The 18,342-nt window shown below is 45.1% G+C and overlaps 1 protein-coding gene across 1 annotated transcript in view; it reads left to right on the top strand.

The window, feature by feature from the left end:
* The window catches only part of LOC102451796 (usherin), a 265,927-nt gene that overhangs the window by 164,023 nt on the left and 83,562 nt on the right, over nucleotides 1–18,342 (top strand). The window contains exons 26-29 of the mRNA XM_075925195.1: nucleotides 9,018–9,227; nucleotides 12,283–12,521; nucleotides 14,284–14,501; nucleotides 17,207–17,383. Of these exons, the coding sequence (XP_075781310.1) occupies nucleotides 9,018–9,227; nucleotides 12,283–12,521; nucleotides 14,284–14,501; nucleotides 17,207–17,383 (844 nt within the window). The remainder of the gene's footprint in view (nucleotides 1–9,017; nucleotides 9,228–12,282; nucleotides 12,522–14,283; nucleotides 14,502–17,206; nucleotides 17,384–18,342) is intronic.

Raw genomic sequence — 18,342 nt, 5'->3', positions numbered from 1 at the left:
GCTTTGGGAGGACAAGAAACAACTTATTTGAATATTCATCATTTGCGTAATAAATATGCAAATGAATGCTACCGGTCCTCCAAAAGCTCGTGAATGGATTTACTGGTCCCCATGTCAAAAAGTTTGGAAACCCCTGGTCTAAAGCCATAATCACTTGCCCCACACACTTACCCTTGTTCAGCTCTTGGCTAGCTTATTTTTTTATGCCTTTCTACAATGTGTAGAGTAAGTAATGTTTCTGTAGGTAGAGTCTTATACATGTTATTGCATGCCCCTTCTGTTAACTGCATCACACCTCAGAATGATGCAGAGCAACTGCAAAAGACTTTCCATTATTGTGTTGGTGTACAAAAATATAGCAGATAGCATGACATTAAGGGTGTGTCTAGACTACAGGGTTTTGTCGACAAAAGTGGACTTTTGTCGACAAAACTATACCTGCGTCCACACTACCGCTGAGTTCTGTTGACATAATGTCGACAGAACTCAGCAGTTTTGTCGACGGCTGTAAACCTCATTCTACGAGGAATAACTCCTTTGTCGACGTAGTTCTGTCTACAAAACAGCAGTGTGGACGCAGGGGAAAAGTTATGTCGACATAAAAGGCCTCCAGGGAGAACCCCTGGTGGACACTCCTGCCACAGCTTTCAACTCTATTGTTCCTGCCCGTAGCCATGTTTAAAAGGCACAGGCACCCAGGAGCAGCACTCTGGCAGCAAGCGAGCTCCAGAGCAGATCAGAACTGTACTGCTCAATTGTGGGTGAGCTATGTCAGAGGGACCAGCCCCCCCCAAAACCCCTCCGGCCCTTCCAGGGAATCATCCCCCCGGGAACCCCGGGGCTCGAAGCGCCGGGCACCCTCCTGGTCATTGCTGGAGATAAAAGCCCTCCTGGGCCTCTGGGCTGAGGAGGAGTCCCTCCAGGCCATGCAGTGCAGCAAGAGGTGGAATGCCGACATCTTTGCCAGAATGGCAGAAGAGCTGGCCAAACAAGGCCACCATCCCCGCACACTGGAGCAGGTTAGAGCGAAAGTTAAGGAGCTGAGGCAGGGGTATGTCCGGGCCCGTGAGCAGAGCTCCCGCTCTGGGGAAAAGCTGTACTCCTGTGAGTACTACAAGGACCTGGACAGGATCCTGGGGGCAGGGCATCCTCTGCCTCCTGAGAGACTGGTGGAGTCTGGGCTCGAGACCCCGGTTGTACAGCAGCCGGAACACCTGCTGGGGGACCAGGAGCTCCAGGAGGAGGCAGACGAGGAGGACGGCACCCAGAGCACCCAGGAGCCAGGCCTCGAGACACAGGAGGCCTCCCAGACCACCTCGGACCTCAGGGAGGGAACATCAGGTGAGTGCTGTGAGGGTCCAACACACACAGGGCAGGGCAGGGCAGGCGGGAGCAAAGGGGACGGTGCAGTGCTGTGACATGTCATGCTGAGCAAGGGCCGGGGGAGGGAGAGGGCACACCCATGGCTGCCCTCAGGGAGGACCGTGCTACCCCCCTACATCCACACGGCTGCTAGGCACCGCTTGTTCCTGCAGGCAGGGATGCCACATGCAGGCATGGGCTGGAGACGCTGGGACAGCCTCACAGCTGCAGGCCTCTCAGCACTCAGTGGGAACCCCGACCGTGGCCCGACACTCATCCGTGTTGCTCAGCCATGGGGGATGCGTGGGGGTGGAGGGGTATGACGGTGGCCTGCACACCACCTGGGCCAGGCCGCACCATGCCTTACTGAGACACACATGAGCAGCCTCTGACCCTAGCACAGGCACTGCCTGCTGAGAAGAAGGAGGGCAGGCCCTCTCAGGGAAAGGGTGAGCATGCATGACTGACGACTTTTCCCTCTTGTCCTCCACAGCCGGACCAGCTGACCAGGATGGGGGCGCCCCACCTGCCCGACCACCCAGACGGCCGCAGGACACCCGTAGGCACTGGCGCACCTATCTAGAGCTGGTGCGCCAGCACGTTGGAGTCCTTCACGAGATGAAGGACTCCATGGAAAGGAGGCTGGAGGCAGATGCCGAGTGGCGCCGGCAGTTGCTGCTAGAATTTAGGCAGCAGCGCAGGGACATCTGCGCTGCCATCCAGGGGGCCATGGCCTTCCCCGGTCCTTTGCCTGCTCCTGCCCCTCCTCCTCAGCCTGCCCCCTCCTCTGCCCCTACCCCCTCCTCAGCCCCAGCCCCACCTCCTGCTCAGCCCCCTTCTGTGGCATCCCGCGCGCGCAGCCGGGTGCGACAAGGCCGCCAGAGCCAAAACAGCAGGAGCTCGGCCTCCAGGCAGCCCCCTCAGCCCTGAGCCTCTCTCCCCCATTCCAAGTTCACATTCCCCCTTTCCACCAGTGACACAAACTGAGGGAAGCATTTTTTTTAAGTACTTTATTTTCTAAAGCAAACATTTTTATTTTGTCTCTGAATCCAAGAGTTATTTATTTTCAATTGTTACAAAAAAACAGTTAAATAAAGTGTACTGTATTTTTCAACATCACCTGTCTCCATTCTCACTGAGTGGGGACTGAGTAGAATGGGTGAATGTGTGGCAGGGAGGGGTTGCAGGGAGGAAGGCACCAGCGGTATGGGGCAATCCCACATGTGGAAGGCCCTGGGGACAATCAGGGGCCTCCCTGTGAGAATTGCTCCCTCAGGGCTTCCCGAATGCGCAGGCCCAGCTGGTGGGCTTGCTGGGTGGCAGCTGTCCGGGGCTGCCCAAACTGCCTCCCCTCCATCTCCATCTGTGTCCTCCACGCAGGGAGGAAGGCCTCCCCTTTCCTCTCTATGAGGTTGTGCAGCACACAGCATGCTGCAGCCACATCAGACATGTTGTGTTCCCTCATGTCCAGCCGCGTCAGCAGGCACCTAAACCTGCCCTTCAAATGGCCGAAGGCGCACTCCACCTGGAAGCGAGCCCTATTCAGGCGGGAGTTGAACAGTTCCCTGCTCACGTCCAGGTGGCCGGTGTAGGGCTTCATGAGCCAGGGCATAAGGGGATAGGCCGCATCGGCCACAATGCACATAGGCATCTGCACATCCCCGACAGCCAGGTTCCTATCTGGGAAGAATGCCCCAGTCTGCAGCCTGCGGTACAGGTAGGAGTTCCTGAACACACGGGCATCGTGTGCATGGCCTAACCACCCGACACAAACATCCGTGAACTGTCCTCTGTGGTCGACCAGAGCCTGCAGCACCATAGAGAAGTAGCCCTTCCTATTGATGTACTGTGCCGCTCGATGGGGCGGGGCACGGATAGGGATGTGGGTCCCGTCCAGTGCTCCACCGCAGTTTGGGAACCCAAGCCCCGCAAATCCAGCCAGGATGGTCTGCAGGTCTCCGAGGCGAACGGTCCTGTGGAGCAGCTCCGCATTGATGGCCGTCACCACCTGCAGAATGGGAGAAATAGAAACACACAGCACAGGACTTTAGAGGGATTGGCTCACCTGATGAGAAGTGCTCCCCCCTTTGTCTCCCAGACAATCCCTTCCCTGGCCCTGCACCGTGGCAGGGGGAGGCTGAGAGGGCTTCTGCCTGTGCCACCCTATCCCCAATTCCCTGTGCCTGGTCCTGACTGCCCCCTGGACTGTCGCCGAGAGTGACTTACCTCCATCAAGACGGCCCCGACGGTAGACTTCCCCACACCAAACTGATGCCCCACAGAGCGGTAGCTGTCGGGGGTGGCCAGCTTCCAGAGCGCAATGGCAACGCGCTTCTCCAGGGGGATGGCAGGCCGCAAGTGGGTGTCCTGGTGTTGCAGGGCAGGGGCGAGCCAGGTACAGAGCTCCCGGAAGGTGGCCTTCCGCATCCGGAAGTTTCTGAGCCACTGATCGTCGTCCCACTGCTGCAGCACTAGCCGGTCCCACCAGTCTGAACTGGTGTCCAGCCTCCAAACCCGCCTCTCCAGGAAAAAGTTGGGGAGCAAGGGCAGCAGGGCTGCAGCTGGATCCTGAGCGAGGGGCTCAAAGCTGGCCTCAGGATCCAGCTCTTCTGCAAAGGTCAGCATGCTCTCCTGAGCATGAAGCAGAGCTTCCAGCAGCATGGTGTGGGGCCATCGCCTGCCCAGGGGCAGCTCAGGCTCCATGCCCAAAAAAGCTAAAATAACACACAAACAAAAGACCAAAACAAACAAACGCACACAAGAACAAAAATACAAACAAACAAAAAAAACCAAAAAGTCTAAACCCAAGCAAACAAACAAGCAAACACACACAGAAGCAAACAAACACACAAACAAACAAACAGACAAACCAGATAATACACAGCTGTGGTGTCTGACAAAGCAAGGCAACCAGAGCCAGGAAAACTGCAGCAGCTTTGCTTTCCCTGTAAAGGTTGGCAAGCTAGAAGCAGGAGTAGAGCAACGGCTATCCAGGAGTATCCCTTTAAGCACGCGTCTCTGCAGAGAGCATGCAGCAGTGCCAGGGCTTTATGGCTGCCCTTGTGACCTTCCAGAAGCACTTCCGGATGCCTCCTTCTGTCGACAGAGCGTCCTGCAGTCTGGACGCTCTTATGTCAACAAAGCTAATCGCTTTGTCGACAAAGCGATGTAGTCTGGACGCTCTATGTTGACATAAGTTTTGTCGACAGATTCTGTCGACAAAACTTATGTTGACGTTAGCCTGTAGTCTAGACATACCCTAATAGTGTAACAAGCTGCAATGGTTCATGAGTGCCATATGAGGCATTCTTGAAGGGATCACAACACAGCCTTCAATTTTTAATAGGTGCAATTGTCTACATGTGAAAATGCTAATATTGGATGCATAACTGTCTGATTTGCATATTCATTCAGGTAGAAGTCTAAATAGTAGCATTTATGTCTGCAATGAATACTTATCTCTTAGAATCTCAAGATGCTTGCAATCCCTAATTCTTACAGCACTCCTCTAAAGAAAGCATTTTTATGTGCAGTCACCCTTTTACATCTGGCCAACCTGAGACAGAGAGAAGTTTAATTATTTGTTCATTAAGTCCTCACAGGCATGTTCCCATAGTTCATAGAATCATAGAGCTGGAAGAGACCTCAGGAGGTCATCAAGTCCAGCCCCCTGCTCGAGGCAGGACCAATCCCAACTAAATCAACCCAATCAGGGCTTTGTCAAGCCGAGACTTAAACACTTCTACGAATGAAGATTCCACCACCTACCTAGGTAACCCATTCCAGTGCTTCACCACCCTCCTAGTGAAATAGTTTTTCCTAATATCCAACCTAGACCTCACCCACTGTAACTTGAGACCATTGCTCCTTGTTCTGCCATCCGTCACTACTGTGAACAGCCTTTCTCCAGCCTCTTTGGAGCCTCTTCAGGAAGTTGAAGACTGCTATCAAATCCCCCCTCACTCTTCTCTTCTGCAGACTAAACAAACCCAAATCCCTCAGTCTCTCCTCATAGGTCATGCGCTCCAGCCCCCTAATCATTTTGGTCTCCCTCCACTGGACCCTCTCCAATGCGTCCACATCCTTTCTATAGCCGGGGGCCCAGAACTGGACAAAATAATCCAGATATGGCCTCACCAGAGCCAAATAAAGGGGAATAATCACTTCTCTGGATCTGCTGGCAATGCTCTTCCTAATGCACCCTCATATGCCATTAGCCTTCTTGGCTACAAGGGCACACTGTTGACTCATATCCAGCTTCTCATCCACTGTAATCCCCAGGTCCTTTTCTGCAGAACTGCTACTTAGTGATTCAGTCCCCAGCCTATAACAATGCTTAGGATTCTTTCATCCCAAGTGCAGGACTCTGCACTTGTCCTTGTTGAACCTCATCAGATTTCTTTTGGCCCAATCCTCTCATCTGTCCAGGTCACTCTGGACCCTATCCCTGCCCTCCAGTGTATCTACCCCCTAGCTTGCAAACTTGCTGAGGGTACAATCCATCCCCTCATCCAGGTCATTAATAAAGATGTTGAACAAAACTGGTCCAAGAACTGATCCTTGGGGCACTCCGCTTGAAACCGATTGCCAACCTGACATCAAGCCATTGATCACTACCCGTTGGGCCCGACAGTCTAGCCAGCTTTCTATCCATCTTACAGTCCATTTATCCAATCCATATTCCCTTAACTTGCTGGCAAGAATATTGTGGGAGACTATATCAAAAGCTTTGCTAAAGTCAAGGTATATCACATCCACTGACTTTCCCATATCCACAGAGCCAGTTACCTCATCATAGAAGCTAATCAGATTGGTCAGGCACGACTTGCCCTTTGTGAATCCATGCTGACTATTCTTGATCACTTTCCCCTCTTCTAAGTGCTTCAAAATGGATTCCTTGAGGATCCCCTCCATGATTTTTCCGGGGACTGAGGTAAGGCTGACCGGCCTGTAGTTCCCTGGATTGTCCTTCTTCCCTTTCTTGCCTTTTTCCAATCATCCGGGATCTCTCCCAATCTCCACGAGTTTTTAAAGATAATGGCCAAAGGCTCCGCAATGACATTTGCCATTATTCAGTATAAAATTCTGGAGCATTTCTCCTCAAGAATGGCATTGAGTCAATATAGGTGTATCTCTTTGAATCACATCCTAATATAAGAACATAAGAACGGCCACACTGGGTCATACCCAAGGTCCATCTAGCCCAGGATCCTGTCTGCCATCAGTGGCCAATACCAAATGCCCCAGAGGGAGGGATCACAACAGGTAATCCTCATGTGATCCCTCCCCTGTCACCCACCTCCAGAGAAACAAAGGCTAGAGATACTTTTCCTACCCATCCTGGCTAATAACCATTGACGGACCTAACCTCCATGAATCAGTCTAGCTCTTTTCTGAACCCTGTTAAAGTTCTAGCCTTCACCGCATCCTCTGGCAAGGAGTTCCACAGGCTGACTGTGCGCTGAGTGAAGAAAAACTTCCTTTTATTTGTTTTAAACCTACTGCCTATTAATTTAATTTGGTGACCCCTAGTTCTTTTATTGCGAGAATAAGTAAATAACTTTTCTTTATAAAAAATATTCACTTTTTCCACACCAGTCATAATTGTATAGACCTCTATCATATCCTTCCTTAGTCTCCTCTCTTCTAAGCTAAACAGTCCAAGTCTTTTTAATCTCCCTTCATATGGGGCCCATTCCAAACCCCTCATCATTTTTGTTGCCCTTTTCTGAACCTTTTCTAATGCCAATATATCTTTTTCGAGAGGAGGCAACCACATCTGTACGCAATATTCAAAATGTGGGCATACCATGGTTTTATACAGAGGCAATAAGATATTCTCTGTCTTATTCTCTATCCCTTTTTAAATGACTCCTAACATTCTATTTGCTTTTTTGACTGCCACTGCACACTGAATGGATGTTTTCAGGGAACTATCCACAATGACTCCGTGCCTAAGAATGTGCCATGCATAGAGAAAAATACTCCTTAAAATGATTAACTATTGTCAAATCTTTGTATCAGCAAGGATTTAACCCAGATAAAGTGTTTTTGACCTATTACAGTAGACTGAAAGGAGTTTGACTATGAAAACTTCTCTGCAGATTTCACTGAGAGAAAAATATGCTGTACAAACTTTTTGGTATAGGCTCTCATTTGTAGTAGAATAGTATTATATGCTAGAAAGCGTATGAGAAAGTAACTTTGATTCTTTGACTTTAGTTAACATCCACAGTTTTTGAGTCACAACGCTTAAGGCCTTTGTATGTTTCTGGTTTGCTCCTCTCCTGACCTCTTTTAAAATGTCCTAAGCTCCCTGAACATAGCTGTTGTAAATTTAGAAAAGTAAATGTTCTTCTGGGTCTGTTTTTAAAAAAGCAAGATGAGAACTTTAGAAAAAAAAAACTGTCCAGAAGACAATACGTGAGAACGTGTTTTACTGTAGTTTGAACTGCTCAACATGAAAGCTTACTAAGGAATACTTATACTAAAAATCACTCAGACAGTCCTCTCGTATTGCCATTTAGATCTATCATTCTGATTGATCACTATGTGGTTGGCTATTATTGAGCCTAATTTAACCCTATACACTCGCACATCCATCTATTCTGTCTATTGTACCTGACAATCTACAAATTACTTACTCATGCAAATGACGACCTAAGGCAACCTTTTATGATATTCGTGTTTAATTATACAAATGGTTTTTGATAAATAAGATTATACATCCTTCCATATGTTTATGCATTCCTTGATGAAAGCAAAATTTAATTTTCATGCAGATTTGTTGGAGACTATGTTTAATAAGTGCTGAGTTTTATGTAGTCTGCAGATCAGTCTGGTTTTGGGAAGCTGACAAAATCAGTAGGCATAGTTCATGGAGACATGCAGTTTTTAATCAGGCCTAATTCAGGCTGCTGTATTTTGAAACCTGGGAACTGGAAACCAATCTCTTTGTGCTAGTATAAGAAAGCAAATGTTATTGCAAAACTAAATGAATACAAGTAGAGGTGCTTTCTTATACTAGCTTTTCAATGTGTTTTATTTATACTATATTTTGATTTACTGATGTTCTTGCCAAATGATTACTTATCTTGAGGAATTTAGTAGAGTGGGGTCCCTTAAAAACTTGCCAAATGCCTTAAATAACTAAGGTGTTGCTCCTGTAATTGGATCCCTGCAAGGGGAACTTAAATCCCATGCAGAGCCTCATTGACTTAATTGTGCCTCTTCACAGGCACAAAGGCATAACCCCCAGGATACAATAGCAGAATCTGGGCTAGGTCAATATTTGCATTTTGCCCTTGGCATTTGCAATAGTCAAGGGAAAGCTGCCTTTTCTTACCTTATTTTAGGTAAGATGTGGAAGTTTTCTGGAGCCTTGTCTGAGTATTGAATTAATGGCAAAGAAAAGTCTCTGTTCTTGGATCAGGAACCTCATGAAAACCTACTAGCCCACCTAAATCATAATGGTAAAAATAATTTATTCCCTCTGAAAAAAGAATTGATTTGAACCAGATGGAGGAACTAGCGAAATGTCACAACATTGTCTTAATGTATAGTGCAGTTCCATCCTGCCACCAGTAAAGCTGTGTTAGTGCCATCAACTCAGCACCTCCGCTTGCACAGATGGTTGTTTGTTCTGTGTTTTCAAGGTTTGGTCAGTGAACTCCGCAGGCCGGACTCCTAGCAGCTGGGTGCGCTGCAGAACGGGCCCTGCTCCTCCAGAAGGACTCAAAGCACCCCTGTTCCATACTGTGGCTTCTACATTAGCTGTGGTAAACATCAGCCCCCCTCTTAAACCAAATGGGATAGTTAGCCTCTACAGGCTGTTCTCTAATAGCACAAGAGGGACCGATGTGGTGGTAAGTCTTCATCAAGCGATTCTATTTGTATTTCCAATTAAACTCTTGACATTTTTAAAGGATTTTGAGTCCATTGGTCTTTTGGGTTTTTTTCTACTTAGCAGTGCCCTCTTCTGGCCAAAGCAGGACTGATGTCTCCATTTAGCTAAATGTTGTGTTTACAAAAGAATTAATCTTGACTCTGGTCTCTTTATTAGTGTGTTAAATAGTGAGAAAATGTGTGGAATGGGGGAGGGGGGAGGGAGAATCCAATAAAATGTTCATGTGAGGTTTTTTGTTTATAATGATATGCAAACTCTCAAAAAAAATCTGTTCGCCCCAAAAAGATCAGATAGAAATTACAGCTGGTAACAAAATAACTGTTCCCTTTGGACATTAACTTAAAGTTTTAAGGCCAAAGTGGTTGCCTTAAAAACTTGCCACTTGGCACAGGGATAATATTGTGTAGTAGTATAGAAAGTATTAGAAACACCTAGGCATATTGTAAACAGTGTGGTGATGTTATCTGTTGTACAATGTAAAACTGAAAAATGTATTATAACAACCATTGTAAAGGCATCAGAAAGTACTGATGAAGTCCCCATTATTATGTTATAGCATTTAAGATTGCTTCAGTTCCCCATTAGGTCTGCAAATCCTACAACAGAATGTTACAAGAACTGGTAGGAAGAGAGCAAGAGGCTTTCACTGTGTGTCACAATGAATATGTAACAAAGGTATATATGTCAGGCTAGAAATATTTGAGCCACTTCTATGACCATCCTCACCACAGCTGCAGAGGCAACTGAGAAAGGTACATCATATAGAATGACTAAGGACTCTCATCTTCATCTGCTCCGTTTAGCCCTATGGAAACTTCTCTGCTGCATAACCCCTGCATAACCCCCTTTTGTGACCTGTTAGATTCCATATGGAAAATAGAAATATTGAGGGGGGGAAACCACGCACTCAGTGATTTGTTGTCATCATTGTTCTTGAATAAGCAGTTTTGGGAATGTAATGATAAACAATAAAAGACTAGATGTTAGGTTTTAAAAATCTGATGTTCCTGTGCTCAACAGGCATAAGCTGTACTAGAAAGCCTAAGGCCTTGAGGCTCTGATAACACCCTCAGTGATCATCTGACAGGGGTTTTATTTTGTTTGGTTTGGGTTGTCTCAGTTCTTTGCTGCATCCAGGATTGTTCTGAAGTTTAATCTCAGTAAATCAGCTATGTAGGCAACAGTTTGGAGTCTGCCTGTCTGTTTGCACATACACAATCTGCTAAAAGGGGAAGGAGAGGCAACTCCAAAGGAGCTGTAAGTGTGACATGGAAATAATGGAAAATGACAATGTAAATGGCAGATCCAACACCATCCTCTAGCTGTGGAAGGCCCAAGCGCAGTTGCTTATGAACAACTTTGTGTTTGTTCATCTAGTCAAAATGGAGGGACAGGACCACAGAGCCCATGGATGGTTCTGGACCCCTTCCCTCTCTCTGCAGAGTTACACTCCGTGACATCTTCTTGCTCGTTAGCACACAAGGGTCCTTGGAGTTAGGGACACTTTGCAATCTACTGCCCATTCCCCCATATACAAAGAGAGAGTCATTAGACAAGGGGACTGCCACAGGATTATAGCTTCACTGAGTCGGTAGAGCAGCTCTGTTACTTCTCTGACGCCTGTTATGCAGCCGTATCCAACCAAGAGCAAGAAAGGACACCAGATAACTTTGCCATGTCAGGAAATCTGCATTGTTTACTTGGGCTTGAAAATAAACCTTGAGCCAGAGTCATAGGTAGTGAAGAGTACCTGCAGATATACGGTACAAATCAAGGCAAAATGCCACACATGTCTGAGTTTACTAAAGCTGCTATTATCATCTTGCAAGAGCTGTGCAATTCCATGGCAAATGGGAACCTCCATCCTTCACACACCCCATTTCTTGTGCTCAGTTTTCTCTGTGCCTTTGTGTCTATGTCATCACCACTGCCACGGCTTAACTGGATTCACCTTCTATAGAAGTATGTGGCCATTCTCCTAATCCTGCATCTTCATCTGGCACAGAAGTGGCTGGGAACACTGTCTTCCTTGCTTGTTATTGCTGTCTGTTAAGCATGAGCCGTCTACTGCGTACGGATTACATGGCCTGTCCTTACCCCACTTCTGATGATCAGTTGGGTCCAAATCTACTTCAGCCTATATGTTCCTGTCATTGTCCTTTCATCTCTCCATTGTCTCTCTCCTCTCATCCCCTCAGACCTGCTGTGTGTCTGCTGTGCCCATAGGGTGCCTTGCTTCTCTATCGTCAAGTGAAAGACATTATCAAACTCTGACTTTGTGTGCTTTCTGTCCTGCCTTGATGCTCTGTTTCCTTGCTGTCCAACCTGGGACTTTGTGGCCTGTACCTTTTGCCTTGCTTAATCACCACAGCAGGTGTTTACTGCAGCTGAGATTGCTTTTTTCGACATGCTGTGTGGATTTCATTGGATCTGGAAACCATACCCACAAATAACCACAGTGAAATGGAGACAGCAGCTCCAGGAAGCAGCATAGTTTGCTTTTTCCTTAGCTATTTGCTGCCATAACTTTCCACGCAGCTCCTATCTCCTATTTCTTGATGCTATTTATCTCAGCTTCTCTTTAAAGGCTGATGGATTAAGTTTTGCTGAGAGGGTTTCCTATGGGATGAAATAGAAGATGTATCCCTACTGTGACCCTTGTGCAAGATATTAGGCCACAAAGCTCTCCTGGATGTTCCTTTGACAGCGTTCACCATCTTTTTCAGGGCTAGCTGTGTGAGCCTCATAACTCTGTATGTAGGGATGTCGAGGGGTTGGTGCACAGCCGCTTCACTAGTGCAGTCCATCACAGGACTTAAATGATGGGGCAGGCTTTGAACAGACTCGCTGCACTGGGTGAATTTCATCCTGTCTGACTAGATGATGAAAGATAAGGTCAAATCTAGATTCCCTTGACACGCCACATCAAAGATCCAACCACTGAGAACATTTAATTAATCTGACTTTGCACTTATAGTGCCTTGTGCTGTGTAAAACTCTCTTGCCTCTTGCAGATGTCTGAAGGGACTGCCACCCAACAAACAATACATGGTCTTAAACCATTCACCACCTACTCTGTTGGCATAGAGGCCTGCACATGTTTCAACTGTTGCACCAAAGGACCCATCGCCCAACTAACCACTAGACCAGCTCCACCCTCTCAACAGCCCCCTCCACATATACATGCTGTAACTTCAAGAACTGCTTTCTTCCAGTGGAATGCACCTCAGGTACCCAATGGAATTGTGGAAAGGTAAGAGCCAGAATCTGATTTAGACTTAGACTTAGCCAGCTAAGAGATTTAGACACATTTATATCATTTATATCATTGGAAGTTGTGTGGCTAAATCCTCTAGTCATTTTAGATAATCTTTTGCCCTCTTTTTAGTTGTCTTGTATAAAAGTGGTCCAAATTGGTATAAATTCCATCCAGAAGAAATCCTCCCAATAGGGGCTTGCCCTCTTAGGGCATCTTTTCTCAAGCAAACATTATACGGGTAACAGACCCTTGCAGCGTGTCCTAAATGTTATAAACGTGGATCTTGTTGGAGCAATAAGGGGAGTGAATTCCAGAGTCAAGGGCTGTTACTGGAAAACTTCTTATCTCTACCACTCAGCCGTTCATTTTGTGTGTGTCTTCACTGTATCCTTAGCTCGAAATAAGCTACACAATTTGAGCTACGCAAATTACATAACTTATTTCGAGTTAATTTTGAAATAGCTTATTTTGTAATTTGGCACTGTCTATACAGCACTAAATTTTGAAATAAACCACTATTCCTAAATGTCCCTTCATTCTCATGGAACAAGGTTTACAGGGGCGTCGGAACAGCACACCTGTTATTTCGAAAGATATTTCAAAATAAAGGGCGCACTGTCAAGATATGGAATAGCTATTTCAGGATACTGGAAGTATCCCAAAATAGCACCATAGTGTAGACGTACCCTTAAAGAGACTGTTGCAAAAGCCATAAAAATCAACTATTGTGAGGGGAGGAAAGGTGGAAGAGCAGTGTTCTCTGGACTACAAGAATAGTGTTCCCTATATGATGAGCACATGGGCAGCCATGCAGGAGAGATTTAAATGCTGCCTAGCCTAGTAATTAGCAGAGAGCCCATAGCTAGCAGCATGTGTTTCTAGTGGTGGTGCACATCTGCACATGCCTCAGTGCAGATAAAATTTATTCCACACATGGTAGAGGGCACATTGGACAGGACCCAAAACCGATGTTTTTTATAAATCAAAGTCAACACCTTCATTTGCACCTTGAAGCCAATTAGTTACCAGTGCTGTTTATGGACTGTGAGTGTAAATTTTTCCATGTAGCAAGCCACTCAATAAGAGTCCATTTCATTTGAATCACTGGGAGTTTTTTCCACTGAGCTCACTGAACAGAGGCAGGCAGGCAGGCAGCAGCATTATGCACTACTTGATGCTTCTGAGTGTTTTTCGTTGGTAGTCTCAAAGTGCATTGTACAATTTGAAATTAGTCTGTATAGCATCATGAGTGTACTCACACCAGAAACCAGATGATTCTATTGTGTGTTTTGGATAAAATTAATAGGGATTAATGTCTGAGCCTGATTTTCACAAGTGCATTTGTGCACCAACAAATAGTTGCACTTACTGTTTCGCACTAGTAGCTTGAGAGCATAACTGTCATCACACAGATATAAATTCTTTATAACTACCAGATATCAGTAGCTAGATTTAACTACTTAATTTGCAAGTGCAAACAGTTAGATTTGAGTATATCCACAGTTTTATTATAGGCACAAAATGGCAGGTGTCAAACTACAAGCATGATTGTTTGGGGGCATGGGATTGGAAGTCATGGCCCTAAAATCAGGGCCAAAATATTAGAAATTGAATAGGATTTAGAGTGCCCAACAGCAATGGAACTGAGGTCCATCTTGTTAACTTGTAACCATACATCTAGATGCCAAGGTTAAACAGTGCTCAGTGATTGTTCCTGTGTTAAGGCTTTAATCAAAATGTCAATCTTTTTCTCTAGCTATGAACTTCACATGTACACCGTTTGCCCTCCACATTTACAAACACAGGCAAAGACCTGTAACCCTGGGCCAATTGAAGTGAAGTATACTGGTAAAGGGCAGAATTCCAGTGTGAGTGATCTCCAGCCTTACACAACCTATGACATGAGAGTGGTGTCTTACAATTCTGCAGGCAGCAGTGCTTCAGAATGGACCAGCTTCACTACCAAGAAGGAGTGTGAGTATACTGTGACCATAAAGAGTATTCATGAGTCTGCAGTTCCCAACTGTCTAGTCCATGGAGCTGAATAGCTTCAGAAAAAAAAAACTGTGGATAATTTATTGTGATCCCATCCATTTCACAGAACTAACGACACCATTCCCACTAGCACACTTTCAAAACTGTTCTGAACATCTCCAGTAATTATGTTTCAGCCACCCCTACCTGGGAAGTCTATTTCACAGTTTTGATTGCTCTTACTGGTCAGAACTGTTTTCCTGACAACTAAGACTAAACTTTCCCTTTTTTTAGTTTGAGCTCCTTGTCCTTCCATTCTGAATTCTGTACAATGGGAATGCATCCTATCAAGTCAACCATTGAATGAAATGAAATATGCCCAATAAAGTGGTAGATGGTGTTTAATAATGGTTGAAGCAAACAAAATAAATGGGGGGATAGAAATTTTAGAAGAGGAAGTAGTAGTTCTTTTGAAGCCTAATCCTGTAGGCTTTATGCAGGCAAAACTTCTACTGAAGTTCACATGAGTTTTTCTGCAGTCGTACTTTTTGAATTGGGCCATTCATGAGATCTAGCATCTTTAAAAATGAAGCGAAGACTTCCTCATTATTAAGCATTCCTATACAGTGTATTGTAGAAGTTTAACATCTTCCTAAAAATGGGGGGATGGTAGGTTATTCAGGGCTTTCTTATTTTGTTCTGATAAGCAGAGGATCATATCCAAAATATTCACATAATGACTATTATGGGTATTTTGCCTTGGCAATCTATATGCTGTAACCTGGTAGAGTAAATTTTCTTGGCTCATCTGTCCCAAAAACTTATTAAATCACATGTCTAAAAAAAATTGAGTTCACAGCAATAGTAGTTCAGTACATAAATTATTGAAACCTAATTCAGTAAATAACAAAACTTCTATACAGTATAACAATAAACATTAAGGAACTCCACAGTTGTCCTTAGGCTGCACACTGCAGTCATTCTGAACTCCACAGTGATACTGAAGACTGAATTTGCACACTCTTCCTCCAGAAGCATAGGTTTCTACTACTTGAGCTAAAGGAGAATCTTCTTTAGTTCTCAGCGGTACATAGCCCATGATAGCGAACTGAACAGTACTGGTTTGATCTAGTAGAGATCAGTTCTATGAATTAGTAAGTTAATTACAATATTGATGTATTCCACATCGACCCCTCCATGCCACTAAAATGTTTGCATTCATTGTGGTTCATTTTATCCCCTTCTTTGGAAAGACCTAAAACATTTAATTAAAAAAGGAGGCAATGGTTTATAGGCATTCTTTGTTGTAAGTGCAGTGCCAAAAGCATAAAAAATGAATATGTCTGCATCTAAGAATATTTGGGGACCAGGACTTGATTATATACTAATGTAGTGCACTACTGATTGATTACTCAGGGTAGTGAAATATTGCACTTGAATTACTGTTTGTAAGGTTGTTTTTTTTTAACTATCTCTGAAAATAAGCTAATGGTTCAAGAAAAAACTTTAAAAATGAATGGGTGCCAAAAGGACATAATTCATTCTTAGAGCAGTTTGATTTGGAGAACAAATATATTAATTTTGTCCAGTGTTTTTGGCTTAGTTGTAATAAATATTGGTTTGATATGAAAAATAGACTCCAGTTATAATTAATAGTACTAAAGATACTTTACCTGTTAAGGGCAAGAGGGAGAATGCAACAAAATAGGAAATACTTCCCTCCAGGAGAGACTCACTAGTGGTGTCTCCATGAATAGCACCCTTGTATGACAATCAATGTTTGAAATAGGGTTAGGGTTAAGAGTTAGGGTTGGAAGGTCACAGATCCAGCAACTAAAATTCCAGTTGCTCCAGCTGCGTATGCTCATTTCAGTCCTGCCTAGAGTGAAAAAAACCCCTTATGATTGGCTGCTTCCCTACTTGCCTGACTTCTGGGATATAAGCAGCCAATGAAAGTAGTTGTGGACCCAGGCAAAGCCCTCTGGAGTCTATTCCATTTTCATGGAATTGGAGGAAAGAGGAGAGAAATGGGATGGCTCCTTTGTTCCTCCCTACTCTGTTCTCCTTCCCTCCAGCACCCACCCACTGCAATCTGAGGGGAGAAGGAGGAGCAAAGGTGAAGCACTGTGAGCAAAAATATTTGGGGTAGGAGGAGAAGCCAGGGTACATCCAGTGTTTTCATTTCTGTAGAAGATGACAGGCACCCTCCTCCCGCTCCACATACATTTTGTCTTCATACCACTTTAAGCAGTGGTACCAGTGTTGTTATTTACCAGAACATGTTCTCGGCCTGTTACATTGGTGTAACCCAATGCTAATGAGCTCCAGTAGAGTTTGGTTTTTAATGTTTGGAAACCATTGTAATAGTTATTATTAATTATTATCATTATGTATTACAATAGTGCCTGCAGCCTCCAATCTAGCTGGTGTCCCCATTCTCCTAGGCATTGAACAGTCACATAGTAAAAAGACAATCCCCACTCCAAGGAGCTTACATCTGAATTTTACACATTTTCCTTGTAGGCTTTGCATAGGATGCAGATACAATATATTTCAGTGTAGGGGGGCCTCCTCTTGAATCCTTTTCTTGTTTTGTTTCATACATGTGTAGTATCTGAGAGAGCCCGTATCATTGATCCATTTATTTTGTTCCCCCGTGGAGAGGCCTATCCTTCATAATTGTTTTGGTTTGGTTTGGTTTGCAGTGCCTCAGTACAAAGCTCAGTTTTCTGTTGTCAGCAATTTATCCATGGTCTACCTAGACTGGAGTCAGACTTTCCTACTCAATGGACAGCTGAAGGAGTATGTGTTAACTGAGGGAGCCCAGCGTGTCTATAGTGGCTTTGACACCACACTCTATTTACCAAGGACATCTGACAAAAGTTAGTTTCAATTTCCCATTTCTATATCTTAAGGACTGTATTATCTAATTGTATTACACATTGCATTTTATGAAGTTGGCCAGGCAATGCACAGTACTGGAATATCTCTTTAAATTTCCACTTTTCTTGAAAAGTTGATGTTCTTCTTCGAGAGATGTCCCCGTGGGTGCCCCACATTAGGTTAGTGCACTGTCACTAAGCCTTAGAATGGAGATTTCATGGCAGTGTCCCTGGGGCCGTGCAGGCTGCGGGCATCGTGCATGCGCGAGTCCCCCTCCCCCCCGCAGTTCCTTCTCTACCGCCTCCAGCAACAGACAGACGCAGCAGTGCTCCCTAGCCTCTTCGCATCTACATGACTATACCTTTTAAAAACAGTTAAATTCATTATAATTGTTAATTAGTGAGCTTTTAAATAGTTAATTACTTTGTTAGTTTAAAAAAAGAGAGAAGAAAGGAAATTAGGTTCGAAGTAGGAATAAGAGATCCTCCAGAAAAGGGCTTTATTCCGGAGGATCGCGCCAGTCTAGACGCTTTTTTCCGGCTTTTCCCCAAGCCGGAAAAAAGCGGCGGCCATGTTTATTTAAATCCCGCGGGGGATATTTAAATCCCCCGTGGATTTCCCTATTCCCAAGTTCAAAATTAGCATGCCCCTTCCGAAGAAGGGGCCAGTGTAGACGTAGCCCCATAGTTTCCCTTCCTAACGGCAATGTCCTGTGCCCCATCAATCCACTTACCTTGCGTGAGGGATCTCCTTCTTCACCCGGGCTCCCATGACACCCACCTGAAACTCCACTCATTGCATCTGAAGGCGTGGCTCCTGGATGGTTCTCTGACCTAGAGTTGACCTGCTCACTGCAAGTACAAATGCTCCCTCTACACAGTAGGGCTCAGAGCACCTACAAGACTTACCTTCAGAAATGGAAAAGATTCTGACACAGTGTGCTCATCAACAGCTGGTT

Source organism: Pelodiscus sinensis, chromosome 3 (assembly GCF_049634645.1).
Source record: "Pelodiscus sinensis isolate JC-2024 chromosome 3, ASM4963464v1, whole genome shotgun sequence".
NCBI classification, from domain to species: domain Eukaryota; kingdom Metazoa; phylum Chordata; order Testudines; family Trionychidae; genus Pelodiscus; species Pelodiscus sinensis.
This window is presented reverse-complemented; position numbering and strand designations above follow the sequence as displayed.